The sequence below is a fragment of the Sphaerodactylus townsendi genome, linkage group LG03 (assembly GCF_021028975.2).
Source record: "Sphaerodactylus townsendi isolate TG3544 linkage group LG03, MPM_Stown_v2.3, whole genome shotgun sequence".
Taxonomy (NCBI): Eukaryota; Metazoa; Chordata; class Lepidosauria; order Squamata; family Sphaerodactylidae; genus Sphaerodactylus; species Sphaerodactylus townsendi.
In genome coordinates this window covers 17826397-17853886 of record NC_059427.1, presented here as the reverse complement: position 1 = coordinate 17853886, position 27490 = coordinate 17826397, and the positions used below count along the sequence as shown (strand labels likewise).

General features: G+C 48.1%; 1 protein-coding gene across 1 annotated transcript in view; it reads left to right on the top strand.

Annotated features, from left to right (window-relative positions):
- Positions 1-27490, top strand: part of GABBR1 (gamma-aminobutyric acid type B receptor subunit 1) — a 208170-nt gene that overhangs the window by 40688 nt on the left and 139992 nt on the right. The window contains 1 exon segment of the mRNA XM_048487278.1: positions 26018-26097. Within this exon segment, the coding sequence (XP_048343235.1) occupies positions 26065-26097 (33 nt within the window). The 5' untranslated portion in view covers positions 26018-26064.

The window sequence follows — 27490 nt, the reverse complement described above, 5'->3', positions numbered from 1 at the left end:
TTAGTCCTGGCTGTGCCATGGAGAGAAAAACATCTCACTGTGACATGCCTCTGAAGATGCCACAGATGCTGGCAAAAGGTTAGGAGCAAAAACTACTATGCCATGGCCACACAGCCCACAAAACTCACAACAGCCAATACCGCAAGACTCCAGCTTCTGCCGCCACAGACTTAATAAGGCTGTCTCTCGTTTAGAACCGTCTCTTCCTGTGGCCCATCCTGTCCAACAAAGCCCCAATTTACATGCAGCTCATAAATGCTGCTCTTGCTTTACCCAGCCTTGCTTCACACTTGACCCTCGATAAGCCCCTTCCTGGTTCTTTGCCTCCCATTAGGATAACTGTCTGGCCGTCGTCTTCTTGCTTTCTCTTTCAAAGTTTCTTTTTCTCATCTGGAGCATCCGATCTATCATTAAATCCTAGTCCTTAGGCTCATTTGCCTGTACCTTTCTACCGAAACGACCCGACCTTGCAAAAACCCAGCCTTTTCTTTACTCAGCACATGTAGCGCATCAGCTTGGCGTGCCCGGCGTCTCCGCTTCAGTGTTTCAGGGAGCAGGTACAGGAGAACCTCTTGCTCTGCATGAGAGACTTGGTGACATTTAGAGGTAGATGATGTTGAGCGAAAGGGACTGATCACGTGACACACTGTAAAGTAGCTTTATGGATTCATTGCGATGTGGTAAGAGCTTAGACAAGTCTGTCAGTGGCTAAGAAAGCAAAACAGAACCTCCATGTTCAGAAGCAACGCGTGATTGAGGTTTGGAATATGCTGCCACAGGAGGTGGTGATGGCCACTAACCTGGATAGCTTTAAAAGGGGCTTGGACAGATTGATGGAGAAATCTATCTATGTCTACTGCCTGGTGGAATGCTCTACCTCCAGCTGTCCAGGCCCTGCGGGACCTTGGCGAGTTCCGCAGGGCCAGTAAGACAGAGCTATTCCACCGGGCTTTTGGAGGGGCCGGCAGCGGTTCCACTGCCCTCCATTAAAATCAAAACTGCCAGCCTGGACCACCTGGTTGGGCCCAAATTCCACATTGGGCCCTGCCTATCTCCTTCCCTTCCCTTCCCTTCCCTTTTCTTCCTTTTCTTTTTTCCTTGGCCTTAGATCGGGCGCCTGTGTATATATGTGTTTACACAATCTTGTTGTTTTTAATTTATTTATTGATTGCTGCTGAGTTTTAATGGTTTAACTTTTATGTTGTATTATTTGCTGTTGGGAACAGCCGTGTTGGGAGCCGCCTCGAGCCCTTCGGGGATGAGGCGGCCTATAAATTTAAATTTAATAATAATAATAATAATACTCATCTTGATCCTCCTTGATCTGAGATTGCAAATGCCTTAGCAGACCAGGTGCTTGGGAGCAACAGCAGCAGAAGGCCATTGCTTCCACATCCTGCACGTGAGCTCCAAAGGCACCTGGTGGGCCACTGCGAGTAGCAGAGTGCTGGACTGGATGGACTCTGGTCTGATCCAGCAGGCTCTTTCTTATATTCTTATGTTCTTAAGCATTATACCTTTGAAAATAAGATTGTGGGGAGAAACAACAGACGACTGCTTGTCGTCTTCGTGCCTTGCTTGTCAGCTTTTCGTTTGACTGGGAAACAGGGTGGCAGGCAGGGGCATACTGCCCAGGAGGACATATGGGGTCAAATGTTCCCAGGGTGTAGCCATTTAGTCATGTGGGGGTGGAAAATCACCCCCACACCCCTGTGGCATGGCCCATTGCTGTGTTCAGATTTGTGAGTTGGGGCATGTTCTATAATGTGATGGTGACTTTGAGATGACCTGGTACAAAAAAAGTTGTTTGGTCGTGGTGGGGGAGGGCGGCTGCCCATACCGGGAAAGGGTGGGGTGTGTGTGTGTGGAAAACTCAGATTTTGCGCTGGGCTACGTTTTCCCTAGATATGCCTCTGGTGGCAGGCTTTGGTTCTGATCCAGAAGGAAATCCTTGGACCACTGGTGGTAGAAGGATCTCTCCAGCCCCTAAAGTCTAGTGGCATTTGCCCAGAGGTGGGATCCAGCAGGTTCTCACAAGTTCCCGAGAGTAGGTTACTAATTATTTGTGTGTGCCAAGAGGGGGTTACTAATTGGTGATTTTGCCACGTGATTTTGGCCTTAGTTACGCCCCTCCTCTCAGCAGTAGCGCGCAGAACTTGAAGCAGTCTAGCAGGAGGTGCACCAGCGTGTGTGGCAGCCTGTGCCTGCGTGCATTCGTTTCCCACCCAAGGACCGGTGCAGCGGCTGCGTCCTTGCCACAGCCCCACCCAGGAATGCCCCGCCCCCAGAATGTCCGGCCACGCCCACGTCGTGCCCAGCCCAGCCCCATTGGCGCTACGCCACAGTTTGAATCCCACCACCATGGGAACCTGTTACTAAAATTTTTGGATCCCACCACTGTATTTGACCAATACAAAGTACATGTTTCTTGGGAAAAAAAAATAAGATAACCAAGGTTTCACACTGTGATAACAAAACAGCCCAGTTGTTTTGTGGGTCATAAAATTCTGAATATGCAGTGAGTGCACCGACCCACCATTGAATTAAAAAAAACCACACCAGACATGCTCCTGTTCCAAAAACAAGGTCGTGTTCTCTGAATGGAGTGAGTCGTGGCACAAATGTTAGAGACATTTAAATAAAATTCTACAGAGGGGGAATTTCTGTTCTAGATGAAGAAAGAGAGTTTGAATGTATACCCTGCCTTCCTCTCCTGTAAAGAGACCCAAGGCAGCTTTTAAGCTCCTTTCCCTTCCTCTCCCTACCACAGACCCCTTAGGCAGGGCTGAGAGAGTTCTGAGAGAACTGTGACTAGCTCAAAGTCACACAACAGGAATGTAGGAGCGGGGAAATAAACCTGGATCACCAGATAACAGCCCGCCACTCATGTGGAGGAGTGGGGAATCAAACCCGGTTCTCCGGGTTAGAGTCTGCCACTCTTAACCACTACACCACACTGGCTCTCAGTCAACCCATGGGCCCCATGGGATTCTGAGATCTGTTTTGGCTTCTTGTCCCCCGTCCCCTCCGCCGCCGCCACCGCCGCCACCACTGCTGCCGCCGCCGCCAAGGCACAGACAAACAATCCGAGCAGCCAAAAGCCACAGGCTGGCTCTCCCAGGCTGCCATCCTTGTTTCTGTGGACAGATTAACGCTCTGTTGCTTTATCCCCAGCTACGTTTTAACCTCTCTCTTGTCAGCCCAGGAGGATTAAAAAGCGACAAAAGGGGTGACTTTTACCTCGTTTCCAGAGAACACTCAAAGGGCAGGGGATAATAATCTGCCGTAGTGATTATGAAAATGCTTCAGGTTAGTTCGTTGTGGAGGAAATATTAATACAGGGATTACAGAATCTCTCCAATAAATATGCATGAAGAGTCTGGGGGCAATTTGCCTTTTCATCCTCATTAACGCTGCTTAGCTAAAAGGTGGCTGGAGCACATTAGGGAAGCACTAATCTGTGGTAAGTGATCTCGCAGACAGGCCTAGCGCCGAGTGATTGTTTCCTTGGGTTTTGGGGGCAGTGGGATTGAAGGAAGAACATATGAGGCCATCTCATCCCAAATCTTACTGTCTCAGATTATGCTCAAATGACACCCAGCAATTCAGCTCATGGCTTGCTGGCCAGTCTGTGATGCCCTTGGAGGGAGAGGGACCACATACCGAGTTGCAGTGGCGTATTTACCTAGGGGACATGGGGCCCCGTATGTCCCCGGGCGCCCCCTAGTGGGGGGGCCACAAAAATATCAGGTTCATTTGTGTGTGTTTTGTATTTTTAGTGTTTTTTCAGTTTTCAGCCTGCAGGGGGCGCAGTTGTTGGGCTAGCAGCACCAAAATATCAGGGACTTTTCAGAAGACTCTCCTGATGATACCAACCAAGTTAGGTGGGGTTTGGTTCAGGGGGTCCAAAGTTATGGACTCCCAAAAGGAGTCCCATTGTTTCCAATGGGAACTAATAGGAGATGGGGGCTACACTTTGAGGGTCCATAACTTTGGACCCCCTGAAGCAAACTTCACCGAACCTGGGTGGTATCATCAGGAGAGTCTCCTAAAGATACCCTGAAATTTTGGTGCTGTTAGCTTAACAATTGCACCCCTGACAACAGGCACCCTCCAAATTTCCCCAAATTCTTCTTTTAAATCCATCCCTTTGGCGTGGACTTAAAAGGAGAATGTGAGGTCCCCAGTTTAAACATTGAAAGTGATGCTGTTTGGGGGTGGATTCCACTGGAGGTGTTTTGTGAGAGATGATGCTGACATTTGTTTGGTAAATGTTTTGCTGGGGGTAATTTGTGAGAGATTTACATGCTTAATACCCACTTGCACTGGCTTGGAGCTGTTTCTCAGGCGAACAACCTACCTCATGGGGTTGGTGTGAGGTCAAAATTAGGAAAGAGAATCGGTGGGGAGAGAGCCATGCATGTTTTGCTGGGGGTGGGAGGTGTTTTGTGAGCTGGTGAAAAAAATCATTGTTTGGTCGTGGTGGGGAAGGGTGGCTGCCCATGCTGGGGGGTGGGGGCAAACTCAGGTTTTGTCCACGGGCTCCAGTTTGCCTAGATACGCCTCTGCCAAGATGGGTCACGTCGTACCTGTGGGCCCTTTAGGTGCTCAGTGGCATTTCTTTCAAGTTTCCTTCATTCAATTGTGGTCCTGAGTGTGGTCCACTTCACCCACCTGGAAGAATGCTTCCCACACATAGACCCTGCTTTCCTCTGGGATGTTTCTGGCACTGGCTCTACCATTCCCCCCCCCCTTTCCTTCCGGCTCTTCTCTGTTTGACTTACGGCTGCCACCCTCCAGGTGATGATTGGAGATTGGCCAGGATTACATCTGATCTCCATCTGGCTGAGATCCGTTCCTCTAAGGTGAATTCTGTGGCATTATGCCCAGCTGAGTTTCCTCCCATCTCCCAATGTAACCCCCATGCTCAGAATGGGTTGACCCAGAAAGGGGTGGAGACTAAAAGCAGGAGAAGGCTGCAGATCTCATGTAGTTTGGAGGAGACAAGGCTACCAGACTCGGACCTTGGTTTGTATAAGCCCTTAACACCTTGTTAAGGTAACTGCAATGTTGTTGGGAACTAGTGGGAAGGTAGTTGTTTATATTTGCTATGTTGTAAATGTTGGAGTTTATTGTTTCAGGGTTTTTTGTGTTTGTAATGGGTAAGAGTTCTCCTGGAAACCTTCATCATGTTGAATACTGGTCACCAAGCCCTTGAAGTCTTCAGGAGCCAACCCACTTGCAAAGAAGAATTGGACTTGACAATATCAGAAGACTGTAAATATAAGGACTTGAAATGAAACCTGAACAGGACCTTGAAGTGTGATGTTAAATGTTGATGTTTGGTGTTATATGTTAAGAAAGTAAACCATATTGTTTTTAAAATGTGTTGTGGCAAACTCATTCCAAGTTCTGCCCCACAGAACCCACAGATAGAGGTTACACCAGCATTCTCCTCCCTTTTGACTCCCATATCCCCCTGCTCAGTGGTGGGATTCAAACAATTTAACAACCGGTTCCGGTGGTGGGATTCAAATAATTTAACAACTGGTTGTTTACCAGCACCATTTTAACAACCGGTTCTGCCGAAGCTGTGCAAACCGGCTGAATCCCACCACTGCCACTGCTCCAGTCTACATGGTAGCTCTACCCTCCCTTTCTCTATTCCACTCTTTTATCAGCTCCTCTATTGTTTTTTTAAATAGATTTTTTCAATCATTTTTTTCCGCAAAAAAGCACAATACAGAAAAAGAAGGTAAAAAAGGAAACAGTGAATGGATCTACATTTATAACGAGTTGTACTAAAGGAACACCAGTTACAATTCAGAATATAATAACAAGAAAATAAAAAAGGCTTCTTTATTTTTTGTTAATGTTTATATTATAATCCCTCGGTACTTTGGAAATCTTGCTGTCAATCCAATAAAGAAAAAGGAACACTTAAACAAAGAAATAAAACAGGCAGGAAAAAAAAAGTAAGAGATTAAAGGTGGCCAGGGGGAGAAAAATGGAAGAAAGGCTGCTTACGCTTACTGATCCCAGATGTTACCAAAACTAGTGGGTCAGAAATGAATCCAGACTAGTTCACCTGTTGAATTAAAGGTCCCCAAAGACACTGGGGAGGTAGGCCCAGTCTGCTTTATTGACAGCTGATCGCCCCTTTCAGTAAAGTGTAGCCGGGAGCTACTGAGAGCTCAGACGGATTGAAGTGCCACGTTCCCCGGAAGTCCTCATTTGTCAGTTCCTCCTCCCTGTGGCCGTGCCCCAGCTGGCCAGCGCAGTGCCATGCAAGGTGATCTGTGTAGGAAGAGATTGCCAAGCTCCAGGTAGCACATGGAGATCCCCCCACTATTACAATTAATTTCCAGATGACCAAGATCAGGCCCCTTGGGAAAAGTAGCTGCTCTGGAGAATTGGTTCTATGACATCGTACTACACAGTGGCCCCTCCTCTCCAGAGGTGGGATACAGAAGGTTCTCACAGGTTCCCGAGAGTAGGTTACTAATTATTTGTGCGTGCCGAGAGGGGGTTACTAATTGGTGATTTTGCCACGTGATTTTACTTGCTTAATAAACCCCTCCTCTCAACAGTAGCGCCAGAACTTCAGAAGCAGTCTAGCAGGAGGTGCACGGTCGTGGCAGCCTGCGCCTGCGTGCATTCGATTTCCCGCCCAAAGAGGACTGGGTACGAGAGTGGCTGCGACGGGGCAGCCACTGCACCAGTCCCATGGCCAGCTCTGCCCTGAGTGCAAACCTGTTCTGCCAGATCTGCCGTTCAAGTTCTACGCCGGTGCACCTCCTGCTAGACTGCTTCAAGTTCTGCCCGCCCCAGAATGTCCAGCCACCCCCTCATCATGCCCCGCCCAGCCCCATTGGCAAAACTCCACAGTTTGAATCCCACCACCATGGGAACCTGTTACTAAAATTTTTGGATCCCACCACTGCTCCTCTCCCCAAACTCTGTTTCCCCCAGGACCCACCCCACAAGCCTCCATGTATTTCCCAGCAAGATCTGGAACCCCAAGTCCAGGACTGGCCTCAAATTCCCAGATGCCTCTTCCATTCTAACTGCCTGCATTGCTCCAGGAACGATGAATCCCCAGTGCTTGTGTAACCTCAGCTTATGGGTTCTGTGGGGCAGAATTTGGAAGGAGTTTGCAACAACGAATTTTTAAACAAATTGGCTGACTTTTCTTAACGTAGAACATCAAACGTTAACATTTAACATCACACTTCAAAGTCCTGTTCAAGTTTCATTTCAAGTCCTTCTAATTACAGTCTTGTAATGCCAAGTCCATTTCTTCCTGCAAGTGGGTGGCTCATGAAACTCCAGAAGCTTGGTGTACTGGATTCAAGATGATGAAGGTCCCCAAAAGAACTCTCACCATTCACACACAAAAACCCTTAAACAGGGTGTTAAGAGTTTATAAAAGAAATAACTCAAGGTCCCAGCCTGGTAGCCTTGCTTTCTCCAGCTTCATGAGTTTTGCAGCCTCCTGCTGCTTTCAGTCTCCACCCCTTTCTGAACATAGGGGTTACACTTGCAACTTGGGATCTCCATGCCTAAAACTGAGGACTCTGGTTAGTCTAGAACTTTCTCCCTGTGTTGGTTCTGGTGGGTTTTCTGGGCTGTGTGGCCATAGTCTGGTGGATCTTGTTCCTAAGGAGCAGCAGTGGCGTAGGAGGTTAAGAACTCGTGTATCTAATCTGGAGGAACCCGGGGTTTGATTCCCCTCACTCTGCCACTTGAGGCTGTGGGAGGCTTCTCTGGGGAATTCAGATTTCAGCCTGCTTGCACCTCCCACACACGCCAGCTGGAGTGACCTTGGGCTGAGTCACAGCTTCTCCGGGCTCTCTCAGTCCCCACCCTACCTCACAGGGTGTTTTGTTGTGAGGGGAAAGGGCAAGGAGGATTATGAAAGCCCTTTGAGGTCTCCTGCAGGAGAGAAAGGGGGGATATAAATCCAAACTCTTCTCTTCTTCTTCCTAACGTTTCGCCTGCATCTGTGGCTGGCATCTTCAGAGGTGTATCGCAGAGGGAAGTCTGTTACACACTGTGCCTTCGACAATACATTTCTCCCAGTGGGTCACATTTTCCACCTCTGCATCACCTTTCCCAGGGTAGACCTTTGCCTTGACCCTCCCTTCCTAATATGACCTTGTGTCTTAGCAACAGGTGAGCTCACCTGGCCAGTAAGTACAGCAATGTAACATCTTGTATAGCCAGCATTGGGATAATACAAGGGGGCTGTGGAAAATCTAAGCGGGGAACTAATCTGACTCAAAATGGATGCTGTTTGTCTAGATACTTAACCTGTTATTTGCATGCACTCACAACCAGTGGAAGTTTATTTGGAAATATAATGCATTGGCTGGAAGAAGCTGATTGTGAGAAAGGCCCTTCCTTAGAGATCCTTAGAGAACACAGGAAGCTGTCTTATGCTGCCTTGGTGCAGCAAGGTTGGTATTGCTGGCCTTCAGGGTCTCAGGCTGAGGTCTTTCCCATCACCTGCTATCTGACCCCTCCAGATACTGGAGGTTGAACAGGTGTACACACCAGCTCATCTTTGAGTGACTGATGGCTCCAGCTGTGAGCTAGAGAGAACGGTGAGCAGCTACTGCTGCATGAGGCATCAAAATGCCCTAAGCCAGTGGTGGCGAACCTTTGGCACTCCAGATGTTATGGACTACAATTCCCATCAGCCCCTTCCAGCATGGCCAATTGGTCATGCTGGCAGGGGCTGATGGGAATTGTAGTCTATAACATCTGGAGTGCCAAAGGTTCGCCACCATGGCCCTAAGCCTCCAAATATCAGGTGCTCTTAACCTCTCCCCACTATCCCAAGCCCATCACCCCATCACATTCCTTACCTCCAAAACTCATTCTATTCGCTTTGCAGAGACCCAGCCTGAAGCCCTGCCGTGAACCAACCGGCTCCATTATGGGATCTGTTGAGTGCTAGAAAGAGTGCACTTAATCAATCAATAAGGCCTCATCAAGCTTATTAGTGCATAATTTCAGTCCACCTTCAATAATGCATGCCCAACAAAAGTGCACAGAACTTTGAAGCTACCCGAAATGCATAAGTCGTGCATGTCTTTCTGGAAGCGTTGCCTTTTTTAAACAACGGGAAACCTTAAATCTTTTGTTGCAGCCCTGCTGCCAATGAGTAAGATTTTTTTTAAATGATAGCTAGTGATGACTTGTTTCTGAAATCCTTTTTGGAGCTGTTGTGGTATAACAGTTGGGTTGCCAACCTCTAGGCACAGCCTGGATATTTCCCAGAATTACCACAGAAGAAGAAGAAGAAGAAGAGTTTGGATTTATTTTTTATCCTTTTTTGGATTTATATCCCCCTTTCTCTCCTGTAAGGAGACTCAAGGGCCTTACAATCCCCTTTCCCTTCCCCCCCTCACAACAAACATCCTGTGAGGTAGGTGGGGCTGAGAGAGCTCCGAAGAACTGTGACCAGTTTCCCCAAGGTCACCCAGCTGGCATGTGTTGTAGTTCACAAGCTAATCTGGTCCCCCAGATAAGCCTCCACAGCTCGTGGCAGAGTGGGGAATCAAACCCAGTTCCCCAGATTGGAGTACACCTGCTCTTAACCACTATACCACACTGAGCTCCTGACTATAGAGACCAGTTTCCCTGGACATTACACCATACTGAGGTCACTTCCTTCCCCAAACTCTGCTCTTTCCAGGCTGTGCCCCAAATCTCCAGGAATTCCCTAATGCAAAGTTGGCGACCCCATATAGTAGTTAGAGACTTGGGCTATGCTTTGAGAATGATGGGCTCTACTCAGCCATTTGGTAACCTTAGGTAATATGCTGTCTGTCTCTGTCTCAGCTTATCCTAGCTCACGGGGTTGTGAGGATAAGAGAGGAGATCTAGGTCTGCTACCCTGGCAAAGAGACCGTGGCTCACTGGCAAAGCATCTGCTTTGCATGCAGAGGCTCCCAGGTTCAGTTCCCGGCATCTCCATTGGGAAAGGATCAGGCAAAAGGTGACGTGCGAGGCGTCTGCCTGCGTCCCTGTTGAGTTGCTGCCAGTCAGAGACACAAAACAGACCTCAGTAGAAGGCAGCTTCGGGAGATTAACTCATCGACCTTTTCTGCATTAATAGTTTACAACGGCTCTTGCTGCCAAACTGTACTTCTCCCCCTTTGAATTCCACACATTCCCCCACCCACCCACCATTTAGCTATGGGGATGTTTTCTCTTCATTTTTCCTCCATTGTTTTCCCAAGCACATTTATTGCAAATTTAATTTTCCCCCTGAGGCAGCTTGAACCCTTGAACATCAAATTGTGTTGAAATGGTTTTTATTTCTGCTTCCCACCGAAGATCTGGCCCTTATCCGTTCCTCTTGTGCAGTTGTCCAACCTCCTCTTCAGCCATTTTCTTCTCTCCCTTGTCTTCTGCCTTTTGAAAGGATTTTTAAAAAAATTCTCTGTCATATTGCAATACCTATGTAATGTTGAGGCAAAGATATACTGTGACTGCAAGGGGAATTGACAAGGGAAATTGCTCTGGTAGGAGGAGCAAGGGAAATCGACAAGGGAGGTTGCTCCTGCAGGAAGAAATTGAGAAAGGACTGCCACTGTTATTTATTTATTATTTATTTATTTTGAGTTTTTTATACCGCCCTACCCCCGAAGGGCTCTGGGCGGTGAACAACAGTTTAAAACATACAATCAAGTCAATTTAAAATAGATACAGCGTTTAAACATATAAAACATATAAAACAGCGTCAGCAACAAAATCCAATTTTAAAAACCTCCGCAAAGGAGGGGGGAGGGGTCCCGTAGATGGTGGAGGGACCCTAGAACAAGAACTAGAGTAGAAGGGGGGAGGGAGGGGGGCACACATCAGCGGCCAGACACTCCAAAAGCCCGGCGGAACAACTCCGTCTTACAGGCCCTGCGGAACTCACCAAGATCCCGCAGGGCCCGGACAGCTGGAGGGAGAGTGTTCCACCAGGCAGGGGCCAGGGCCATAAAAGCCCTGGCCCGGGTGGAGGCCAGCCGCATCATAGGGGGGGCCAGGGACTAGCAGCAAATTGGCCTCTGCCGAACGCAGAGGCCTGGAAGGGACATATGGGGTAATGCGGTCCCGATCATGTGTTCTGATCATGTGTTCTGATCATGTGTTACTTGCAGCTCTAATTTGACTGGAAAATGTGGTACTTTGTGCATGTAACTGGGTGGGCTTTGTGTTTCTGTTCCTTTATGTAATAGTGCCTGCACCAGTAGTTTTTTTGTTTTGTTTCCATTTTGTGGAAACACCTGCCCTTTGTCCATGCCCCATGTAGTTGCCCAACCTCCCATTTTCTCTTCCCCCCCACTTCTTCATTTTCAAAAGGAATTTTTGAGGCAGAGATACACATTAGCATAGCTGATTGGATCAGCTTTGTTAATTTCACATAAAATGTTCAATCTTAAGGTTTAGGCAGAGATACAAACTAGCATGGTCAATTGGACCAGCTTTGTCAATTACATGTTGAACTTGTGATGTAACGTAAGGGCAGAGAGCAATTTTGAAGCTGGGGTGATTGCATCAGAGATAGAATGCTAAACATGGGGTGATTAAAAAGAGTACTAGGGGTAATTGCTGCACGTAATTGAGGGGGGATGCAGTAATACTTTGCGTCACTGCAGATCAAATTTCGGTGAAAAATGTGGCTCTTTGTGTGTGGGGGAGTTATGTGCTTCTGTTCCTTCAGGTAATGGCACCTGCTCCAGGAGTTGTTTTGGTTTCCATTTTGGGTGGGTAGTTCTCAATACCCAAAATGGAACCTGAAACATTTTTGAATTGCCATGTTAAAACATAACTGCTCATTAATGCTAAAACACCTATGGGGGGGGGGGGGACACAGTGGCATATCTTTACAGAACCTCTCCCACCCCTTAACCCCCCTGGCAAGACACAGGGGCAGAGCCAAGACCAGGAAAGGAGCGTATGTGTGAATGGAGGTGTGCAGAATAATTTCACAGCAAATATTTCCAAGACACAAGGTTTGTCCACTGGGAACAGATGTAGTAGGTGATGCATGCGAAAAAAAGGCCATTGAGGGTAGGGTCCAATTAAAAACAAGCAAAAAAAGACAGATCAGTTCAGAATCCTTTTTCAGCCTATCCTGTAACATGTTTGCAATCCCTCCTGGTTGTTTGTTAGTTGGGAATTTGATTTATGTACCTTTGTACTTTTTCATTTGTGTCGTCAATGGAAACCTGGGACCGCGCCGGAGCCAGCCCCGCTCCCCGCAGAATTCTGCTCATGTTGAACACGGATTGTTTTATGACGACTCTTTGAATATGCGTCCTCTTCCCAAAACCCACTTGGGTGCCCAACATTCATTGCTTCTGATCCATCTTTCCTTTCAAGATGCCGTGGGAGACTAGGTCAAAAGTCCAGCTGTGTTTCCTTTTTCTTCTCAACCAGCTTTAGGGAGGAAAGTAGGTTAGTCTGACATGAATGATTTGTGCCTAATAAAGCCATGCTGACTGCTTGTAATCTCTCCATTTTCTTTAAGTGTTAATACATTAAGATTGCAGCCCAGTTCCATTACAATCAATGGGAACTTTGCCATCTACTCCTTGGATAGGGATTGCCCCTTAATTGTATTTTTATTCTACTAATGTATTCCAAGGTGCAGATGTCAGAGCTATAATTTCTGAGATTTTTTTTTGTAATGATATGCAAGGGAGGGGGGGGGGAATCGTACCCATATTATATTTTTCTCAAGGCTTCTGGGAACGTGGCCCGTCCTCCAAATAATAAATCCTTCCATCCACTTCCCTTCCGATCATTAAAGCAGATCCCTGTGCAGCCGCAACCGTGTTCAAAGGCTTGCCCCATTATTCTGTCACACCGATATGCTTTACGGCCCAGCTGTGCTGCGGGTTGCCAACTCGGAGTTTAATCCAATTAATGTAACCAGCCCAGAGACCTCGTTCCATTTTCGAAACAACTTGGTGGCCAGGCAACAAGCCTGAATATGAAAAACAGAACTCCCCCCCCCCCACCCAATACTTGTTGTTTCGAGTGCCTCTGTGCAACGAAGAGCCTCAAATGGCACCGCCGGGCGTGCTCTGCTTCCCTGAGCAATGAGACTCTCCAGGGGTAGCTCTTGACCTGGGTGGGTTCCCTTTGGAGGAAAGAGGTTTAGGGCATGTGGGTGTCTTTGCCTTATTTAGAGATATGCAAGTAGAAATGCGCACATAGCAAGGATGAAGGCAAAGGGGGTCTCCTAAAGAACAAGAGATCCGCTACCCCATATCAGACGTCCAGACAGATTGATCCTGTACAAGCTGTTCCGGGTCACGCACGGCAGTCTCCATCTGCTGCTCTCTGTATCTTCCTCCACAGCCATTTTGCTCCACTTTAGCTTCATTAACTGCAGGGCTGTTTTCTCCTGAGCAGCCTCATGAGAACTTCCTCTCTTGGTCCCGTTTCTATGATCCCCCCTCACCCTTTGTTGTGACGCCTCCGAGATCTGGCTGGAAATAATCTTTTGGGTAGGATCACATTAAAAGTGCCTTTGCCCGCCTGGTGTCGGGGAAGGTGTACATTGTGGCAACTCCTGAACGTGTTGGCGCCGTTTTCCTCGTCTCAGTCGCCTGTGGTCATGCACCATGTCCCGTTCTTCAAGACAGCTTTGCTGGGCTTTTTTTTAAAAAAACCCAGTAATTGACATCTTGCTGTGACATTTTGATCCTCTTCTGATTCTGAACACGCTGATTCTGAGATACCTGAATGACCTCGTGTCATTTTTAAAGAGCATTAAAGGAAAGGAAGCAACACACCAACAATTATGGGGCTGGGTGTGCCACGGATGAGATTTCAAGAGTTTTTAAGCAGGTGGGACCCCGATTTGGATCAGCACCACCGTGCAGAAGGGAATTTAAGCCATTTTTTAAAAGTCCATGCCATTTTTCTGATGCCTTCACCTGGACAGCCCAGGCGAGCCTGACCTCATCAGACTTCTGAAGCGAAGCAGGGTTGACCCTGGCTAGTCTTTTGATGGGTGACCTCCAAGAAATACCAGGGTTATGGCATGAAGAAGAAGAAGAAGGAGGAGGAGGAGGAGGAGGAGGAGGAGGAGGAGGAGTTTGGATTTATATCCCCCCTTTCTCTCCTGCAGGAGACTCAAAGGGGCTTACAATCTCCTTGCCCTTCCCCCCTCACAACAAACACCCTGTGAGGTAGGTGGGGCTGAGAGAGCTCCGAGAAGCCGTGACTAGCCCAAGGTCACCCAGCTGGCGTGTGTGGGAGTGCACAGGCTAATCTGAATTCCCCAGATAAGCCTCCACAGCTCAGGCGGCAGAGCTGGGAATCAAACCCGGTTCCTCCAGATTAGATACATGAGCCCTTAACCTCCTAGGCAGGAAATGACAGGCCACCTCTGAAAATCCGCCTTGAAACCCCACTGAGCTTCCATAAGTCAGATGTAGATAGATAGGCAGGCAGGTAGGTTGGTGTATTTCTGATCTGAAACAACTGTATAGAGACAGTGTTTGCCCTACTGAGGTCTCAATTGTGACCTACACATTTCAGTGAGGACGACCAGAGTCCAAATGAATGAATCCAGAATGAGAAGGATTTTTTGACTCAGGAAAGCAATCCCGTAAGCATCCATCTGCAAGGGAATGCAGAAGCGGGCAACCAGCCTCCAGGCCAGTGAAACCGTGTTCAATTAAACTGACACCGTTGTGATCTTTGCGGGGAAGGTGCCATCACATTGCAGCTGACATGGTGACCCTGCAGGGTTTTCAAGGCATGAGGTGAACACAAGGGGGGGGGGGGTTACCATCTGTGTCGCAACCCTGGACTTCCTTAGTGGTTTCCCATCTGAGTGCTAACCAGGGCTAACTGCTCAGCAGTTGAGATCTGATGAGATTGAGCCATGCGAGTAAAAAACACTGTTATTTTTACACCTCCCAGAGTAGAGCAGGAAGAATATCATGTTTATGTATTAAGCAGCAAAGTATTTAGGCACCTGAGCTCTGTCCTGTTCTGTTCAAAAAGGTGTGGAGCATGCGAGCATACAAAGCTGTCTTAGACTCAGAGCCAAACTACACAGAGGTGGGATCCAGCAGGTTCTCACAGGTTCCCGAGAGTAGGTTACTAATTATTTGTGTGTGCCGAGAGGGGGTTACTAATTGGTGGTTTTGCCACGTGATTTTTGCCTTAGTTACGCCCCTCCTCTCAGCAGTAGCGCGCAGAACTTGAAGCAGTCTAGCAGGAGGTGCACCGGCGTGCGTGGCAGCCTGCGCCTGCGTGCATTCGTTTCCCGCCCAAGGACCGGCGCAGCGGCTGCGTCCTTTCCCCACAGCCCCGCCCAGGAATGCCCCGCCCCCGGAATGCCCACCCACGCCCACGCCGTGCCCCGCCCAGCCCCATTGGTGCTACGCCACAGTTTGAATCCCACCACCATGGGAACCTGTTACTAAAATTTTTGGATCCCACCACTGAAAGTACACGTCATGTGTGACGTGAATTGAGACATGAGTTCATGACCTGAGTTGCTGTCATAACAGTAGAACTGTGGATCATACCAAGAAGGCCTTCCATTGCCCCATTCAGCTCCAGAATGCTGCAGGGGCTTCCCTACCACAGTTTTTACCTGCGGAAACAGCTGCAGAGGGCCTGTGGGCCTGTTTCTCTAGAACTTCCCCGTGGCCTTTTCCACTGGTGAAAACGGAGCAGAAGAGAAGCAGGAAGCCCCTCCTTTCCCTTTGCAGCGCTCCAGAAGCAAATATAAATTCCCAAGTTCTTCCATGTGACAATGAGTCGGGTTGAGCACCTGTGTCCCGGCTCCTTTCACCCCTAACATGTCGTTTGGCTCTCAGACCACTCTCCACCTAACCTAGTATTGCTTGCTGTGCCTGGTAGCAGTTCTGCAAGCCCTTGCTCGGCCTAGAACTGGGGTCTGCAACCTGCGGCTCTCCAGATGTTCATGGATTACAATTCCCATCAGCCCCTGCCAGCATGACCAATTGCTGTCATAACAGTAGAACTGTGGATCATACCAAGAAGGCCCTCCATACAATTGGCCATGCTGGCAGGGGCTGATGGGATTTGTAGTCCATGAACGTCTGGAGAGCCGCAGGTTGCAGACCCCTGGCGTAGGATGCCATTGCTCAAGGGCAGTGGTGCCTGGTACCATCAGCATGTAAAAGCAAGGCTGGGCTGGCTATTGCAAGAGTATGGTCAAACTTGGCTTAGGAGTGGCTTTCCACATTCATCCCGTCCATCAGAGAATGTCCCCTCACACTTTCTGGGCGATAAAGCCCACGGGGGTCAGCCTGCTCTGGGCGAAGGTGCTTCACCCCTTTATGGAGCAGGTTTGCACCTTGGTGAGTGCTGTTGCACCTGGATCTGCCAAAGGATGTGCAGGATCTACCCTCTGACACAGAATACCTGTCAGCAAAGGACCCTTCCTCCAGGGGCATGATCTGTCCACAGTGATCCTTGCTCTGATTACATCCAAGCAGAACAACTGCCAGGTCCCACGCACCTGCCGACATAAGTGGGGATAGAGTTGCCAGCTCCAGGTAGGGAAACTCCAGGAAATTTGGGAATGGAGTCTGGGGAGGACAGGGATAATGGATTCACCCTCCAAAGCATCCGTTTTCTCCAGAAGAACTGACCTGGCAGCAGTGGCGGAATGGCAAGGGGACAGGGGGTGCGTTCTGCACCAGGCACACACCTGGGGGTGGAAAATTGCCCCTGGCCCCTCTCCCTTTTCCTTGCAACCCCCCGTGCAGCACCCCCCACCCCTTCCCACATTTACCTTAGTTCCTTTTCTTTTTCAGGCTGAAAAAAGTGGCCTATTTACAGTTCAGGCTCAAAAATGGCCTGAGGAACTACAGTTCCCAGGAGACCTTGGGGCTCACAAGGTCTCCTGGGAAGTATAGTTCCTCAGGCAGTTTTTAGCCTGAACTGTGAAGAGGCCACTTTTTTCAGTCTGAAAAAGTACTAGAAAAAGAAAAGGAACTAAGGTAAGTGTGGGAAGGGGGGCGGGGTGGGGGCAGGAGGGGTGCTGCAGGGGGCCGGGGGCGGGGGGCGGAAAAAACACACTGTGCACCGGGTGCAGTTTGGCCCAGCTACGCCTCTGCCTGGTAGGCTGGAGATGAGCTGTAATTCCGGGGGTGAGGATGGGATTTCTGTGCCTCCTGGAGGTTGGCATCCCTAACTACAAGGCACTCAGTGGGGGTCTCTTTTGAGTAAACAGACATCACCTGACATTACAGCAACTCAGCTGCCTGAGTGGCAATCATCTCATGGCAATGCCGTTCCTTTGGAGAGCCTTGAGCTCTCTCGATATAGGTTGCTTGAGGAGCGTACTGTAAGCTCCATTAAGACAATACAATACACACCATGTATTGTCATGAAGATGCATCACAAGCATCTGTTGGTTCAAAGGGCAGCAGCAGAGCTGCCTGGAGTTTAGAATCATAGAGTTGGAAGGGGCTATACTGGCCACCCCGCCCAACCCCCATGATTCTCCATGCAGGATCAGCTCTCAGCATCCCTGACCAGCGTGGTCCAGCCACTGCTTGAATGCTGGCAGTGATGGGGAGCTCACCACCTCCCTAGGCATTCAGTTCCATTGCTGAACCACTCTTGCTGTAAATCCCACCCCCAACCCCCATATCCAGCTGGCACCTTTCCGCCTGTCACTTAAATCTTCACGGGCTGCTGTTCAGCTTCTGGGCTGCCCAATTGCCTCTAAAGCCCCGCATGGCCTGGGACCAGATGGATCACCTCCGGTATGAGCCAGATCACTGCAGTCAGAGGTGAGGTGTATGGGCAGTGGAGCATACCAGCACACCGGACTCCAAAAGGGGATTAGATTCATGGAAGAGAATCTCATCAAGGACTGTTCGTCACAGTGACTAAAGGGAACCTCCACATCCTGAGGCAGTGAATCTGAAAGAGAAAGGCCTTGACTCCTGTGGTTGGTTTTGTTGGCCCTTTGGGGCAACAGCTTGGCTGCTGTGCGACACGAGGTGTCGAACTAGATGAGCCACTAGTCTGACCTTGCAGGGCACTTGTATTCTTATGGCAGAGACTTCTCGGTGGTGGTGCCCCCCAAACCTCGACACTCCTTCCTTACAAAGGCTGGTGAAGCTGCAATCTTTTAGGAGACAGGCGAAAAAAGCTTTTATTTTCTCCACTTTTCCAGTCATTCCCCCTCCTCTGAGATGGGCTTGAGCTTTTACCTTGCTGTTGATGGTGCTATTTTTAAAACAATCTTTGCTCTTGTGTTTAAGTGACTCATCTTTTAGCTGCTTGCTGCTTTTGTAGTTTTTTTTTTAAAAAAAATTCTCTGTCATGTTATGCAATCTGTGTGCATTGTCTTGTCTTAATGGAATTATTATAAGCTCCTCACACCTACATCCAAGAGGTCTCAAGCATCTCCAAAGGAACGGCATTGCCATGAGATGATTGTTGCTCATGCAGCTGAGATGCTGTTATGTCAGGTTATGTCTGTTCATTCAAAAGAGATCCCTGCTGAGTTCACTAGGACATACCCCTGAGTAAGTGTGTGCCATACAGGTTTGCTCCTTGTGAATAAAATTGCCCCCTTTCCCCCTTGCTCTGGGTAGGCAATACTAATTTTTCTCAACCCTCCTCATACGCCTTTTCCGCACAGCAAATATATAGTGGGTTGCAACCAGGATAAAGTAACCCGCTTTCCTGCTTTTGTGTTCGTACGCATCTGTGTAGGCAGCGATTGGAGCCTGCGGAAACAATGCGGGTTGTTGTTGCGCCTTCGCACGGAGGTGCATCTGTTTTTTTTTCTTTACCTCCCAACGATGCATAGCTACGCAGGCATGCACACGTGAACCACCACAGCCATGCTGATGTCTCACAATACCATGATACGACCGTTTGCACCTTTGTGGCTACACAGAAGTGAGGAGAATTTTTTTTTTTAAGGAAAGCACAGCTGAATAAAGCTCCTCCTATCCGGCAGTTCGCTCACAAGTGGCTGCACCCCGGGATGTTTAAAAAGACTCGTGGATAGTGCAATTCTCAAAAAACTTGGGTTTGGGGAAATAACATGAGGCAGACTCGCTTTAGGGGTGGGATCCGTGCGAAGTTCCCCCCCCCAAAACCGGGTTTTTACCGTCCTTAACCCGGGTCCATTGGCCCGTGCGGAACATACCATAGTCCTGTATGTACTTTGCCATACACTTGTGCTGCATCTATCTTTCCTCCCTCCTCTTCAATTCAGGTTCCTCTCCCCATTTCCTTCTGCCCTTAATATAGCTGCTTGATACCTGTATATACACAAATTCAGTGCCTAAGTTGTCTGAACTGGGATATAAATGCAAAAGGCAAGGTGGATCTCAACCAATACAGCATGTGTGGACTTTACCTCTTCCTCCCTTAGCCACATTATAGGTGAGCAAAGAGGGGGCAGACCTGACTGTGGAACTCAAAGGAAGGGATGAGTCTACTCAGAGCTAAAGAGAAGGGAGGCATTCATAATATAGTCTGTGGCTAGACCACAATGGGAAACAGAGCATGGTGCCTTCTCCGTTCTCCGTTCCGCAGGTGTTACCACACCCTGGGGTCAGGCGAAAGCAAGAGCCACAGATAATATTTAAATAAAGGTTTTTATTATACCAGACTAAAAACTCATTCAGCAAGGAGGTAAAGAGGACACCTGAACAAAGAAAATCAACACTTCTTATAGGACTGCAGAAAGATTTCTTCATGTCAGATAATACATCACTGTCAGAAAACATGCACAACAAAGGGTTCTTACCCTTTCCAAAGGGCATTTTGACACTTTTACTTTTACACTTCCCTTATCCTATCTCAAATCCTGGAATGTGAATGTATTTTAGAAACAATAAATAGTCTCAACATAACCATTTGGTCAATGTGCCCTCTCATTAAATCACTAGGGGGAACTCAAAACTATTTGGTGGGCGGTGTGAAACTATTTAATGAAATGCTTAGAACTGTTCTGTCTTACGAATCTCTGACATAAAATGTGTCTTTTGTACTGACCCCGTTCAACTACTAATAAGCATTTTCAGTTTTGAGGAAGGAACAAAGGAAATCTGTTTCTCCTGTCCAATACCCTGCACTCTTTTCCACCGTCTCTTGTTTTCTATCTCTACCAGCTACGGGGCAAAAAGGCATCTTTTCCATCAGACTAAAGGTTATAGAAAAATCATTTTAAACAGAACCATTACCATACATAATTTCCAATATACCAACTAATAAAAGTATATTAAAGTTATGTGTGTGTGTGTATGTGTGTGTGTGTGTAGATATATATAACACACACATATACACACACACATATAGATAACACACACACATACACACACACATATAACACACACACACACACACACACACACATATATAACACACACACACACACATATAACACACACACACACACACACACACATATATATATAACACACACACATATATAACACACACACACACATATATATCACACACACACACACACATACTTATATATATAAAACACACACACAAATATAATATTTGCACCTTGCCTTTCCTTCAGCTTAGAAAGCCTTTGCCGGGGTGTGTGTGTGTGTGGGGGGGGGGGGGGTCAGAAGTCCAAGGCTTGCTGCAAGTGGGCAGATAATGCAGGTTGGATTTCCACAGCCCGCTTCATCCACTTCCACTCCTGCAGAAGGCGGAATGTTTGGTTAAAATGAAAACAAGACTTTGTTTCCTGAGGAATGACATTCACCTTCTGACTTTCAGAGACTAAAAAGGATGGGTCTGGATTGCAACACTGCAGTCCTGAGCAAAATCACACCTTTCCAAGCAAATTATTGTCAAATTTTTCCCCTCACAAAGTTACAGCTCCCCTTGGTCAGTCACGACCTTTCGCGTTACCTTTTCCGGCTGACTTATGGCGCCCCCAAGGGGCGGACAAGAGACAAACAGAAGTGGTTTTCCTTGGACTTGGACTTTCTTGGCGGTTTGCCTTCCAAGTTCTGGTTGGGGCTGACCCTGCTTAGCTTCAGGAGTTCGGCCTGCTGGCCTGGGCCATCCAGGTCAGGGCTCAGTAGACTCAGAAGAGTTTTATTGTGCTTAAGAAAACGTTCTCAAAACAACATTCCAGGCAGCAAAAGAGACTGGGGTGTGTGCGTGTAGATGGGTGGGTGGGAAACAGACAGAAGTTTACTGAGGCATCCATTACAAACAAGAGACTTTGATAAACAGAAACACTTGAAGTGTACAAAGCCATCAGCCTCCTGGGGATGAAATCGATCGACCAGGCCTTTGCCGTGTTTCATCTCCCTCCTACTGTGGCTGATGGCTGCTCCTACCTGTCTCTGTGTGCTCTTCACTACCCTTTGAGTAAGCTGTGTTTGCCCACTTCACAAGGCATCCGCTGGGCGTACAGATCCCAGATGCCCTTCTGCAGTTGCCCTGGCTAGTTGTGTTCCACTTCCTGGTTAACAGGGCCTGTCCCAGTACTCTTCATTCTCCAGTCCCAGCCCAGCCCCGAAGGAAAATCTAGGAAAAATGGAGCCCGGAGACAAAATCTGAATTTTCCCCCCCCCCCCCCCCCCCCCACAGGCACCCAGGTCTACCGCCCAGAGCCCAGGTCTACCGCCTGGAGCCCACACTGGCGTCCAGGTCTACTGCCTGGAACTTGTGCTGGCGTCCAGGTCTACTGCTTGGAGCCAACACTGGCATCCAATTCTAGCACTCGGAGCCGCCACCAGAGTCCAGGTCTACCACCTGGAGCTGGTGCTGGGGCCCAGGTCTATGTGCGCCCAGGGACATGGGTTACCCCATGTCCCCATAGGTGGTACGCCCCTGCCCAGCACCATCAGGTAGATGCTTTCCTCCCCAGTCTGCCTGTTGGAGCTGACCTTTGCTTCCTCTGTCGGATTCCTGTTTCCTGCTCCCCTTCCTATAAGTATCTCCCCTGACAATTGATCATCAATCCTAAGCCACCTTTGAGAGAAGTTAGTCTTACAGAGAGGCTAGTCTTATGGTATGGGGATAGACAGGTGGTAAATGTTTCAAGAATAAAACAACTGTGGTTACTCAATAAGCTACACGTCGCCAACACGCTGCCGACTCTGGGCTGAGAAATTCCTAGAGATTTGGAAGTGGAGGCTGGGGGGAGCGGAGTTTGTTTGTTTGTTAATTAATTAATTGATTGATTGATTGATTGATTGATTATATTTATATTTATATACCGCCCTCCCCGGAGGGCTCAGGGCGGTGAACAACAAGCATAAATAGAGCACAATAAAATCAAGACTAAAATAAGTTAAATATTAATTAATTTGGCTCTATATAAAATAAACCCCACCCTATTAAAACGCAGCACACTAAATCAGCATAACAGATGGCACCTACAATCAAATCTCCTAAAAAGAGGGGGGGGGGATGGCAGGATCCACTGATGTTATAAAGGATCCACTGATGTTATAAAGGATCCACTGATGTTATAAAAGAAGGGGAGGCATCAGCGGCCAGCCTCCCCAAAGGTGTACGAAAAGTTTGGAGAGCAACCCCAGTCGGGTACTATGCCATACAGTCCACCATCTAGAGAAGCCATGTTTGTTTGTTTGTTTGTTTGTTTGTTTGTTTGTTTGTTTATAATTGGTTTTACATACCGCCCCTCCCCCCGAAGGGCTCTGGGCGGTGAACAACACAATAAAACAATAGTTACAATAAAATCCCCATTAAAACAACAATCAATAATATTATATTGGCATTTTCCTCAGGATAACTGATCTCTGCTGCCTGGAGAGCAGTTATAATTCCAGGGGATCCCCAGGCCTGGAGGTTGGCAACTATAAATGTCAGACTGGGGATTTGAACCTGGGTCTCGCCTAGTGCTTGTCTGCTATAACCAGTCCATCCCTTAGGGGCCTGTCACTCTGTGGCCTGCCATTATGCCTGGCTCCTTGGTTAGAGATCTGGGCCCCACCAGCTCGCTGGGAAAGTTCCAGGGGATGATAGAACTCGGCATAAATGATTCAGGGCATGCCCATGTGGCGCACAATCACCATGTTGAATCACATAGACCAAATATGACTCTACTGTGCCTCCTCCCCGCCCCCCTAAACCCAATAGCATCAACAACTGCAAACACGGTCCATCGTCAAATTAGCAGAATCATAGTTTCAATTGTTGCAAGGAAATGTCAGTTTGTTAAATTTGCTTGGGAATTGCTCCTTACCAGATGTTTCAGCTCTGATTTATTCGGCCATTTATTCACTGCGAAAACTTTTGCAGAGTTTTCAAGAAAAAAAACTGTCCCTCCACAAGGGAAGAGGATAGAGGCTTACTTTAAAAACAACAATTGGGAATTTAGAAAAACCTACTTGACCTACCATTACAGAGTTTGGCAATATTCTAGTGCCTTTAAAAAAATCAGTCATGATAGCAATCTATTCAGAGGCATAGCACCCAGGGGGTGGGGAGGCGGACGTCTTGCACCAGGTGCACATTGTTGTGGGGGTGTGGCGTGGGCGTTCCAGGGGTATTTTGGGGCGGGGGTGTAGCAGGGGTGCTGGGCACACACATGCCCTGGGTGCAGTTCCCCTTGCTACGGCTCTGGATCTACTGATATAAGTATGTACAAAAAATACCCAGGGCTGGGGCTGTGTGACTCCACCGATAACAACAGCCCCCCACCCTTGAAAATCCTAATGATTGAAGGCACATGGCGAAGAAACTAAATTAACTTCACAACTGTGAAAATGCACAACGAGGGCAGACGTGTGGAAAAATTGTGCCTATACAGTTTATCCCTGCCACATCATGACTTTCCCCCATTGCAGTTTTGATATATTGCGGGTCAGCATAAGAAATTAAACGGGACTTTTGGGGGGAGTTTTGCAGAAGCCGCAGATGACATGCAAAGGCCAGCAGACGACACAGAAAAAGTTTAGAAACTCAGAAATGTATATAATATATGTATAGTGTTGTATAATATCAATATATTTTTATATTTTAATATCATAAATATACATGTAACCTCTATCTGTGGGTTCTGTGGGGCAGAACTTGGAATGAGTTTGCAACAACAAATTTTAAAAACAAAATGGTTTACTTTCTTAACATATAACATATAACATCAACATTTAACATCACACTTCAAGGTCCTGTTCAGGTTGCAGTCCTTCTAGTTACAGTCTTGTAATGCCAGGATTCAACATGATGAAGGTTTCCAGGAGAACTTTCACCCATTACAAACATAAAAAAACCCTGAAACAATAAACTCCAACATTTACAACATAGCAAAAATAAACAACTACCTTCCCACTAGTTCCCAACAACGTTGCAGTTACCTTAACAAGGTGTTAAGGGCTTATACCAATCAAGGCCCGAGTCTGATAGCCTTGTCTCCTCCAAATTACATGAGCTCTGCAGCCTCTTGCTGCTTTGAGTCTCCACCCCTTTCTGGGTCAACCCATTCTGAGCATGGGGGTTACATACACAGTTTATTTTAAAGAGTTAAAATAAAAAGGAGAATCAGACTTATTCTCTGATAGAAGGGAGGGCCAAAAATGTTATATGGATTGCCAGATCACCCAGGGCACTGTGCTCCAAACCACAGTGATACGGAAGGGACAACTGTACTTACTCTGCTGCTTGTGGGTTGACAGCCAAGAAATTCAGGTATATGTCAAGTGTACTTAAAAGCACCCCAAATGGTCTTGTGTGGGTCTGTGTAAAATGCCGTCAAGTTGCAAATGATTTATGGTGACCTCAGCGAGGGACTTTCAAGGTGAGTGAGAAGCAGCGCTTTGCCGTTGCCTTCCTCTGCAGAGTCTGCCTCGGTGGTTTCTCTTCCAAGTATCGACCTCGCTTTGCTTCTGAGATCTGATGAGATACTGAGCTGCATTCCCTCCCTGAAATGGTCTGAGGGTACAGTATTTGGTCTAAGGGTGCAGCTAAGTTTCTCTAATGGTACACATTTCAGGTCAAGAAACGAGCATGGGGAAAAGTATAAAGCCTTCTTCCCCTACCGCCATCCTGGTCTGAATAAAGTCAATGTGTTCCTTTGGATCCAGTTCCCAGTGCAGAACTCACTGTGCATGTCTGGCAGTGGTGGGATCCAAAAATTTTAATAACAGGTTCTGATGGTGGTGGGATTCAAACAGTGGCGCCGCCGCACACACGCACCTCCAGTCCCTATTGGGCAGGGAGGTTGCTTTAGTAACCCCTTCTCGGCACTCAGAAAAAATTAGTAACCACTTCTAGAGAAGAGGTGAGACAGAGGTGGGATCCAGCAGGTTCTCACCAGTTCCCAAGAGTGGGTTACTAATTATTTGTGTGTGCCAAGAGGGGGTTACTAATCGGGTCCGCTTTTCCATCTCCACGCCTTCGCCTCCCCGAGAGGCATGCTGCCTTTGAACGTGAAGGTTCCATATAGCAATTGTGACTAATAATGTGACTCCCTGAACTGGGTTAATCCCTTTCACGTACTGCAATTCATTGATTCTCAGCCTTTCATACCTTTTATCTCACCAGTCTCTATCAAAGGACCTGTGTGTTTCACCATTGCTGTGTTCAGATTTGTGAGTTGGGGCATTTTCTATAATGTGATGATGATTGAGAAATGACCTGGTGCAAAAAAAATTTGGGGGGTCGTGGTGGGGTGGCTGCCCATGGGGGGGGGGCATCCAACTCAGGTTTTGCCCAGGGCTCAGGTTTGCCCAGGTACGCCTCTGCCCCCTTTGCTGAGGGGGGGCTGGAGAGGGAACCTTTTACCAAAATGTTTGGATCCCACCACTGGTGAGAACTGGCTGGATCCCACCTCTGATGTCTGGTCATGTGAACCCAGGGAGGGTCCAGGAGAAGCATGATCCAGTCATTTCATGCACACTTTTTCCAGATCTATGGCCCCGCCCTTGCCGTGACACAAGGTTCCCCTTCTCTTTTTCTTCACATGTATTTGTGATCATGGAAGGAGATTATCCTTAGATTTTAACATCAATTTTTTTCTCCTTTACCACACCAGGGCTAGACGTGGAAGCTAAGAAGGCCTGGATCCAGAGCATCCTGCCCATGCTCCGGGGAGACATGATTTCTAAGAGAAAGGTATGCCGAGTGCGTGGCTATCAGGCAACGTGAGAATGCAAAGGGGGAAAGTACGTGGTGCATGTAGTTCTGGGCTCCTTTAAATCCATGTTTTCTTTAGAAAAAAACAGAATGAAGACATGGGGACCGCATGAAAAGCATTGGGGGGGGGGGCGGCTGTGTGCAGTCGGAGCGGAGCTGTTTTACCCTGTTTGTGCATCCCATTTACCTGTTGAAAAGTGCCTCGTTCCCCCTCCCCAAATGCTCCCCTCCCTTCCACTGGAGCTCCAGATTTTCGGAAGTTAAATGGCAGGAAGGGTTAAAGGCACCTTAAAGGTTAAAGGAGGCGGGACCAGTGGGCCACCATCCAGAGTAGGCAGGGCTGAGACATTTTGGTGCCCCCCACGTGACTGAAATCATTGTGCCCATGGACAAGGGCCCTCCCTTGTCCATAGGCAGATACGCCACTGCCCCCTCCCCCCCAGCACACTTTGGGAGACCCACCATTCTCAAAGGCTGTAGAGCCCTTGCAGTCTGAGATGAGCTGCTGAAGGCGTGGGAGGCTGAGGAGGGGAACTCCAGACTTGACTTTGACTGGGTCTGGGAACCAATGGGCTCTGAGTCTCTCTCTCTCCAAACTGGGACCTCTCCTGCAGGTCTCCTCCAGCCCCCTCTGCTCACACTCCCATGCTCTGAGGGGACACGCCCTTCCAGGGAGCCCAGAGTAGGCAGCCCCGCCCTGCTCCGCCCCCCTGAACAGAGCCCCCCTGATCTTCCCCTACGGCCGTGGTGGCGAACCTTTGGCACTCCAGATGTTGTGGACTACAATTCCCATCAGCCTCTGCCAGCATGACCAATTGGCCTGATGGGAATTGTAGTCCATAACATCTGGAATGCCAGAGGTTTGCCACCACGGCCCTACGGGATGCCCGGAAAGGCTCCTCATGTTCAGAGAGCAAACAGCACAGGAAGCAAAGACAAGGGGGGCGGCCAGAACCGCTCCGTCCTGCTGCTCTCATGCTCAAACTCTCTTCTGGGTTGCTGCATTGAAGGAAGCAAAGGGGGTGGGCAGACCGAGAAGAAAATGAAACAAGGAATTGATTGTTCCATAAAAAGCTCCACAACCTGCAGAGCTGCAAACAGATCTTTGCCTCCCTGTGGAATCATCTTACCCATTCCCTCTCCCCGGTCCACAAGGCTCAAGAGTCAGGGAACGATGCTGTGCTTCTCCACCCCCATTTCACTCTTAGTTTATTTCTCACTTTTAACCTGATGAAGTAGAAACAGAAACCTTAAAAAAAAACATTGCAAGCAATGCAATAGACTTTTAACTATGGAAGGAGAGAGAGCTTCAGCCCGGTTTGGGGGGGTGGGGGAGAGGAGAAGAGAAGAGAGAAAAGAAGAGAGGTTGATC